The following is a 9,136-nucleotide window of genomic DNA, read 5'->3' as shown; positions in this document are numbered from 1 at the left end:
GCTCACAACCATCCGTAACGAGATCTGGCGCCCTCTTCTGGAATGTCTGAAGACAGCTACAGTGTACTTACATATAATAAATAAATAAATCTTTAAAAAAAAAGAAAAGAAAAGAAAAGAAAAGGTTTCCAGGGATCCTGCTTTGAAATTGAGCATCTCAGCCCCCACTGGCCCTTTTTCCTGTCTGGCTTAGCACTGAGGAATGACACCTCTGCTTAACTAGCCCTCTGCTAGATCTGTACACTTGGGGAAGAGCCATCTCCCCAGCATGGAAACAGCACCTGCTGTGTGGGGCCAGGGTGTTGGGCTCTCTGGCATGGCTGGACTTCACTCTTAGCCCATAAATGCTTGGGAAGACAGAAAAGTCCATGCGGAAGCTCTTGAGGGGTTTTCCTGTTACTAATGAAACCAAACCAAAGTCTGATGGGGAAAATAGTGGCTCGTGTATCAGGTGCCGCTGAGTACTTAACTCTTCTGAAGCACATTGTGTTCAAAGGAAGTGTGGCCGGTGCTAGCCTGAAACTTTGGGGCCTAAGAAAGTGAGAGCGCAGTTCTTTTCTCCTGCTCGTGGCTCCTGCTTTTTCACTGTCTCCCTCCAGATCTGGTCCAACTTCATAATTTAAATCCACACCTGTTCCTTCCTATGCTGTTATTCATCCTGATTACAAAATGATTCTTCATCTCCACTACACCCTGTGAGACCCAGCCACCCAGCCTTCCCTCACCGCAGACACTGTTGTCTACCCAGTGAGAGCTGCGCACACATAGGCCTCTGCCTTTCCCTTGGAGGTCACGTAGGCACAGAGCATGGGGGAGACCTCATGGATTGGAACAGGCTGCTCCTGGCTTCAGTCCTGCTGTCTTCATAACGGATGGGCATGCTCTCTGAAGCCTTGCCTCTCCCCTGGGCTGCATGCGGGGATTTAGCAGTGGGAAGTTAGGAGCATAGTCTCCCCTCACAGAGCCTGTGATCCAGCAGTGGATGATGGCTCCATCACCCAGGGAAGTGGAGGAGTGCTATGGGGAGTGTGGGTGCTGTGGCCAGACTGCATGGAGTCCACTCCGTGATATGGCTTCCTGTACCCTATCCTTGCATCATAAAGTGGGTGGTGATAATACCTCTTCTGCATGTGAGGGAGGAGAGGTTGGTGTCTAAGCACCGAGAGCTGCTGGGCCACACTGGGCCTTAGTTGCTGTCATAATTATAGAGATACAGAACAAAAAGGAAAACTTGGGGAGTGTTGAGAACCTAGAACAGGCACATTGAGATCGATAGGAAACCTCAGCTTCAGACAGGGACACGGCCGTGAAGGGTTGAGTTGGCTTGTGCTGAAGCAGTCAGTTGACTTCTGGGCAGAGGTCAGAGGGCATTGTGCCAGCAAGCTGGGCACCAGTCCCAGAAAGTCATCTGTTTTCTGTTGGAGAACCTACTGTGACCGATTGAGGTCCTGGTTCTATGTTCCTTGGTTTAACACTCAGAGCCCAATCTTCCAGAAGGGAATCCCAGCTCAGGAAGCAGAGCTGTAAAACCCCACCCTTCAGGCTGCTGGGTCACCGCCACTTTGTTGTAGCCCCACAAGCTCAGAGCAGGTCAGTATTTTCCATAGGTAGAAAGGAAAAATGGCAAAGAGTAACAGGTGGACCACAGTGTCTAAATGCGCCCTGATGTTGGGTACGTAGCAGGAAGCTTGCTCGCTCTTGCAAAGTCCTGAGCTAAGGCTGGCCTGGGAATCACGGATCTCTCCCTCCTCACTAATGCTAGGTCTTTGATCTTGCAGGGCAAATCCTTCAGAAAGACCAGGAAATCAAGGACCTAAAACAGAAGATAGCTGAAGTCATGGCTGTCATGCCCAGCATAACATACAGTGCTGCCACCAGTCCCTTGAGCCCCGTGTCCCCCCACTATTCTTCCAAGTTTGTGGAGACCAGCCCCTCTGGACTTGATCCTAATGCCTCTGTCTACCAGCCCTTGAAGAAATGAAGGCCAACTGTGTGTTTGCCCAACATTTGGAACCAGAAGGCTTCGAAAAGCAGCGTCTCTGGCAGTCAAGATAAAAAAGTTGATATTGTGTTTTGTGGGACTGTATATGTTGTCATTTTTAAAGGGGGGAAATAACATCCACGTCTGATTAGAACCGCCCGTCAGTTGTTCTTGGAAGTTTTTAGAAGACCTCACAGGACTTTGCAGTTTATTTTTCTTGGCCAACACATTAAAACCATTCTTGGATTTCAAGTAGCCAATTTTGCCTTTTTATGTATTTTTACATAGTTTCCTCTTCAAGAAAAAAAAAAGCAGAGTTTTTTTGCTTTTCAACTCTATTTTGTTCTTAAATAAGCAAGAAAGTTGCACGTTGTATTCACCTACGACAACAAAAGCTTAGTTTCTAGCATGAGAGGCTAAACAGCCCCACATAGCCCTGACTCCATAGCTGCATTAGAGATGATGATTTCCACTGCAGAGGAAAGAGGGGTCGGCCCTCCAGGGACCAGGCAGAGTGAGAGAGTGTCACTTAAGCTGAGAGAGACTTAAGGGTGAGGCTGGCGTGTAGGCGTGTGACGGTGTGTTTGGAGTATTGCCATTTCCATCACTATTAGCTCGAGAGCACATCCAGAGCATACATTTCCAGAGGAAACTCGATCATTTCCAACCATCTTCCCCTACCCCACCCTCCCGCCCCCGGCACCTGTCTTCTATTTGTCGAGTTCACTGCTGATCCTGTTGTAGGTGGTTGGGCTGCTGGTCACCACACCACCACTTGGGTTTTTTCCATGGGAAGCAGACTGCTGGGTGTGCGAGGCTGAGTGATTGGCTGATCAATCGAAGCCTTGGCCTAGGACCGGCTCCCACATGCCATTGGCTGCTTTCTTCACCCTCCTCATCTCACGAGTGATGGTTTACAGATGTCTGACAGTTCCTCAGCTCTTGTGCCAAGGAAGAGTGGTGGTTGTCGTTTTGTTTTGAAGACTTAAACTCTGCACAAAGATCCTGGTTCAGCTGTGCACTATAGGTTGGTAGGAAGTGTCGGCCCAGACCTGGGAGAGGGTGTTAAGAATCAGGGAGCGGGAGGGCAGGGGAGAGAGAGGACGGGCAAAGCAGAGATCTGGTTTGAAAGCTGGGGAAATTGAGAAGCCAGATCGATTGGCTTTGCTTCCATGCTGTGTGTTCTGGAAGGACATGGCTCTAAAATTTCCTGTTGATTGGCATGTGTATCTCATTTAAAGCAAAATTAGGTAGAACAAACCAGTCAGTAAAATTAGAAGTATTACAGAGAATCATCCTTTTAATCACAGATCTTATTTTGGAGTAAAACAAACTTCTAGCTTTAGCCAGGTGTGCATGTTGTCGCCATTTGCATTTTGAATCATCTTGTGTAAATGTCACCATGAAAGTGTTACTCAGAATTGTCATAGTTTTTTCCCCCCATCTTTGTGCTAAAACATGGAAAATTGTCACTATGTTGATGAGGTTTCCCCCATTCTGCTGCCTTTGGGACACTGTTTTCGTTAAACTTGGTCTTGGCTGCATTCTTTTTTTTCCCCCGTGGGGTTCAAGAGAATAAACATTTTCTTACTGATAAAACTAGTTTCCTGCCTTTTTAACATCCCTGGTGGACACAGCGAGGTAGATTCTTCCGCTGGGGCTGTGGTGGCGGCCAGTTTGTTTTCAGCTCGTCTCAGCCCCAGGTCAGATGGCTGCACTGATGGCCCCGGGCAGGGACCAGGCACAGGGTTAGAGAGGTGCACATCCAGGAGCTCCAGCTGTTTGGCACATCCATCCTCATCCACCTTCCCCACATCTGTTCTCCGGCATCGAAGCCAAAGCCATCTTCTCTTCTGCGCAACCTGCCTGCCTGCCTGCCCGCGGAGGAGGATCTGGAGAGCAAGTTCTCTCCACATCACTTTGCCCTCTCCCGCTTTCTAGAGTCTACTTTGGCTTCTTAGTGACCGACGCCCTGTTAATTTTCCCCTGCTGTGGGTGCTTAACCAAGCCTCCAGGGCGGGCCCTTCCACCACAGTCCCACTGCCACCCCTGCACGCTTGTGTGGAGCTTTGTCTGTTTTCATCTGAGAACGAGCCAGCGGCCTCTGTTGGCCCATGCTCTCCCATCTTGCCGTTATTACAATTGATGTCGGCTTGAGTTTCTAGAGAATTCTGCTCTTGGCATCTTGCCTTCTCTCCTTGTTTCCTGTCCAGTTAGGCATCTAAATCTTGGCCATTAAGGTTTGTAGGCATACACCCTGAACTACCATAAGCAGGGTTTCCTGCTTTCCCCGAAAGAGTGTCTCTTCTGCCCACGGTGCTCTCGCTGGAGTGGTCTTCACTGCAGTAATTACCAGTTGTCTTGTCTGCCTATCCTAAAGTGGCCCGATGTCCTAGGGTTTCTGATTTATTACATGCCATAAAGCGATGTTTGCCATTCTAGAGGGTTTGGTATTTACAGGATGGGCTGAGCGTGTTGTCACTGGCCGGGAACCCTCTTAGTTGACATCCTCCAAATGACTACTCCATGTCTCTCCTCCCTCTGGCAATCCTTCCGAGAGAGCCTAAAAGTAAGCAAGAACAGTTGCTGTTGCTCAAACCTGTGGGGAGGGGCTATCCTTTACCCTGTCACCCCCTTGCCCCATGCCACCCAGAACAGCTGACATCTGGTTGCCGCCTGTGACCCAGTGCTGAGGAGGATGGCAGGTCCAAGTCCCACGGTGAGTTTGAGGCCAACTGTATTGTAAAAGCCTGCTTCAAAGAAATAAAGGAATTGCAATCCATTATACTTGGGAACTAAGGGAGACATAACCCAGGTTGCCCCAGAGGTGAACTAGTTAAACTTTATTCAGGATGAACTGGGAGAAGGATGGGAGCCAGGCTCACTCATGATTAAGGGTCTTAGACCTGAAGGGCCTGGCTCTCTGGAGCTGTGGGGAGTGCTCCTCTGGTCCTCTCCTCACTGTCTGCTTTTAATCCCTGACCCTCTCTCTGTCTGTGTCTGTGTATGCACTTGCACATACGTGCATCTGAAAGCCTGAAGTTGAGGTCCAGAATCGTCCTCAATCCCTTCACCTTATCAAGGAAGAGTCAATAACTCGATAAGGCAAGAGCCAGCTTCCTCTGGGCTCTTTTCTGTGCTTGCCTCCAGGACCTGAAACTGAAGGTGTGCACGTGGTCCTTGTGTGGCTTCTGGGGACCCCAGCTCCTGTTCTAAGGTTTGTATCCTAATTAACCACTTAGCCATCCCTAGCCCTCAAGCACTTGCCAAGGAAAGCCATCCCTGTTCTGCTGTGGTCCACCAGGAGCCCTGTGGTCTGGCCACGCATACCACATGATAGGCATCAGCCTCCAGCTTTGCCGTCAGCCCTGCTCTGAGCCCCTCACGGTGTTGATTCTTTTTTTTTTTTTTTTAAAGATTTNTTTATTTTTATTATATATAAGTACACTGCAGCTGTCTTCAGACACTCCAGAAGAGGGAGTCAGATCTCGTTACGGATGGTTGTAAGCCACCATGTGGTTGCTGGGATTTGAACCTCGGACCTTCGGAAGAGCAGTCGGGTGCTCTTACCCACTGAGCCATCTCACCAGCCCACGGTGTTGATTCTTGAATCTGTGACAAAAGTCAGAGCGCTTGGACTCTCCAGGGCTTCCCTGCAAGGTCTGACCTGCAAGGAGTCGCTGTAAGACATGTGACATGGATTTCGATGTGCCCAGCAGCTGTGGGCCTCACAGCCTCCGTGGCTCAGGCCCTCACACTCATCTGACCCTGCATTTTAATAAGGTCACCTGTGGAGCCCCATCCTGAGTGACAGTCCCAACTCAAAGACTCTCAGCCTCTCTTTAGGCTTTTGGAATTTTAGAATGAAGAGCTTGGCTGCTGAGGGGTGAAGGAGGTGAAGATCTCTAAACCCTACTTCTTGTTTTGAGATAAGAGTCTCACCATGTAGCTCTTGACTGGCCCATGGAACTGGCTATGTAGACCAAAGTGGAATACAAAAGATCCTGCCTCTGTCTCTCTCCATGTCTGTCCCCTCCCTTCCTCCCTCCCTCCAGCTGGAAGCCCAGGCTAGGAGGGTGGAGTCTCCTTTGCTACCCAGCAATGGCTGATCAAAGCAGGTCAGCATCTCCCAGGGACCCAGGGCAGGTAAACACCCGAGCGAGGGACCTGAAGTGTGTGTGTCGTCCTATCGGAGCATCTGGAAACAGTGCCATACTTCAGGGTTTTAGACGAGTCTAAACAGACTGCCTCCAGGACAGGCAGAGAGCAGAATGAGCCTATTCACCATGTCTCCCATCTGCCTGTCTGCTTTCCTGTGTTTCTTGTCAGATTTCCCCCACAAGTGTCTGCTTGTTCTAGCAAGGCACGAAGATTCCTTCAACAGCCCGGGGCTCGGAGAACAAGTCAGGCTTTTTCTGGTCCTTCCTCCAGGAAGGATTCTGGCTGACACACAGTCCAACAATCTTCGTTCTCCCGAGGGTACCACGCTCTTCTTGCCTCCTTCCTTCCTTGGCTGGCTCTGAACAGCTCTGCCTTCTCCTGTCTCAGCTCCTCTGCCCTTGCTCGCTGTTCAAGCTCAGTCCTCCTTGGGTTGGGCTCTCTAGAGCCTGGAGTTGCTCTCTCTAGTACTTCTCGAAAGCATCTAAGGCTTACCTGTGCAAGAAGTCAAGATGAGCATCGTCTGGAAGCTGCTCTGTCCTCGTTCCTAGCAGTGCAGTCTGGATACAGTGGAGGTAACGGGGATGTGGAACTGAGGGTGGCAGGACCTTTAGTGAGTTTGACCTGAAACCTGTAGTTACTTTTTTATTTCCTTTCACATTTATTTCCTGGGATGGGGCTGAAGGAGGTGAGCCACAGCAGATGTGTAGATGTCAGAGGAACCTGCGAGAGACCCAACCCTCCCCCCACTGTGGGCTCCTGTAGGTACCAGGTTTGGCTACAGGCTCTTTACCTGTGGCACCATGGCTGGTCCCTAAACCTGCACTAATACATCGTAGTCCTTCCGTTCCCCTCTCCAGCCCCAACTGAATCTGAGGACCTCTGAGAGCCACTGACCTGAACCGCTGCCTGAAGCCATGTCTACCAGCTGCCAGCAGAGGGCCCAGGCTATCTCAGCCCTGGCTACTCCACAACTGCCAGCTCCGCTGGGCATGGGAGGCTCTTCCCTAAAGACTTTGCTATAGAGTCTGTCACTGACAAACACCAAGTCACCTCCTAGGGGTGCTGAGTGGCCAGGTGCTGGATAGATGCAGCTCAGTAGGGAGGAAGGTTTCCTTGGCTTCCCTCCCACTGGGGCGGGGGCGGGGCGGGGGAGGGAACCTTTGCTCAGAATTCTTCTAGTTAAAATGGTAGGTGATTTTTGTTTTCTTTGCTGGGCCCTGGTATATATCCCCAAATTTCCGACAGTAAACCTGATTACTTTCATAATAAATGAATTTTAAAACAGTTTAAATGTAATCGAAAGACAGATCAAGGGAAGGAAAGTGGTGAAATGATTCAGGGGGTGAAAGTGCTTGCTATGGGGCTGGTGAGATGGCTCAGTGGGTAAGAGCATCCGACTGCTCTTCCAAAGGTCCAGAGTTCAAATCCCAGCAACCACATGGTGGCTCACAACCATCCGTAACGAGATCTGGTGCCACCTTCTGGAGTGTCTGAAGACAGCTACAATGTACTTACATATAATAAATAAATCTTTAAAAAAAAAAAGTGCTTGCTATGTAAGCCTTGAGGACCTGACCTTGATCCCCAAATTCCATGGCAGAAGCAGAGAACCGGACTATGGAGCGTTGACCTCTGACCGCCATGCCTGCCCTGGCACCTGTGCACTTTTGGTCACATGCACAATAATAGGAGGAGGGGAAGAAGGGGAGAGGGGGGAGAAGGAAGAAGAGGGAGGGGGAGAAAGACTCAGAAAGGAGCTATGCAGCCTAAGGGAAGTCCCTCTGGCACTGAACCCCAGCTGTTCGTTCTCCTGGGGTATCTGCCTGAGGGAGAAAGTTAGTGGGGTCACAGTTGTCCAATGCTCAAGGTAGCTGAGGGTTTGTCTTGTCACCTCAGCAGTGCACTGTCCCCAGAGTTGGAGTTCAGAGTGTTTGGGTTCAGACTGCCCAAGGACAGTGATCCACTCACATTCACACATGGCTGTTCTGAAATGCTGGGAACATCCACAGCTGGGGTTCTATCAAGTTCTATCAATCATCTATCAGTTATCTATCAACTACGTATTTATCATCTATTGATTATCATCTGTCTGTCTATCTATCTGTAATCCATTTAGAGACAGGATCTTGCTATGTAGTGTCCAGGCTGGCTTTGAACTCTGTTACCCACCGCTTTGGCTGGGATGACAGACAGGCTTGAGCTCTCATGCCTGATACATTTGTTTTTGAAACTGGGTCTCTGTGTAGAGCAGGCTAGCCACAATCCCCGTCCCTTCTGCCTCTGAGTGCTGCTACTGTGGGCTCTTGGACCACACCTGGCCAAGGATTGGCTACCCAGCCCACTTCTGTACTCCCTGCAGGCCCTGGGAGAGGCGGGGCGTGGCTCCCACCCTGCCTGCTTGGTGGATTACCTAGGGCCTGGTATCATGCCCTTTTCTACCAACCTGACATCTGGGCTGAACTGAGCTGTGTGGTTTTTGGCAGCAGGGTTGGAAAACAGACTAGAGGACAGGGCTTGAGAGCGACCTTCTGTCCCTGTGACTTGGCCTCAGAGGAAATAAATTCTGGTGGCTGGAGCTGGAGAAGTTGGAGCTAGACTCAGTCTCTCACTTCCCCCGGCCACTGGGCTTCTCTCTAGGCCCCAGCCTCCATTTCTCTTGGTCACATCTCTTACAATGATGTTTACCAATGTCAACTAACCCCAGAAGGTCTGTGAACATCACCTGCATTGGTGGTCTGTAGGCTTCATCATCTGAGGCTTGCTCTCCTTGGCTGTCTTGACCAAGCTGACCTCAAATTCCTGGGTTCAAGTGGTCCTCTGGCCTCAGCTTCTGACATAGTTGGGACCACAGGCATGCACCACCATAAATGGCTTTATCTCAGGTTTTCCGATAATAAACCATAGGATCGGTGGCCAGGAGAAGCTCAAAGGGGACAGAGGCAGAGCAAGCACTGTGCTGTCAGGAAGGGTGAGGAAGCCATCCAGAGAGAGAAA

General features: G+C 50.1%; 1 protein-coding gene across 2 annotated transcripts in view; it reads left to right on the top strand.

The window, feature by feature from the left end:
* Maco1 (macoilin 1) overlaps nt 1-3,580 on the top strand; it is a 53,307-nt gene extending 49,727 nt beyond the window's left edge. For both annotated transcript variants that reach the window (XM_021160173.2, XM_021160175.2), the window contains one exon: nt 1,779-3,580. In XM_021160173.2, the coding sequence (XP_021015832.1) occupies nt 1,779-1,981 (203 nt within the window). In that variant the 3' untranslated portion in view covers nt 1,982-3,580. The remainder of the gene's footprint in view (nt 1-1,778) is intronic.
* The last annotated feature ends 5,556 nt before the right edge of the window (nt 3,581-9,136 follow it).

The sequence above is a fragment of the Mus caroli genome, chromosome 4 (genome assembly GCF_900094665.2).
Source record: "Mus caroli chromosome 4, CAROLI_EIJ_v1.1, whole genome shotgun sequence".
In the NCBI taxonomy this organism is placed as follows: Eukaryota; Metazoa; Chordata; class Mammalia; order Rodentia; family Muridae; genus Mus; species Mus caroli.
This window is presented reverse-complemented; position numbering and strand designations above follow the sequence as displayed.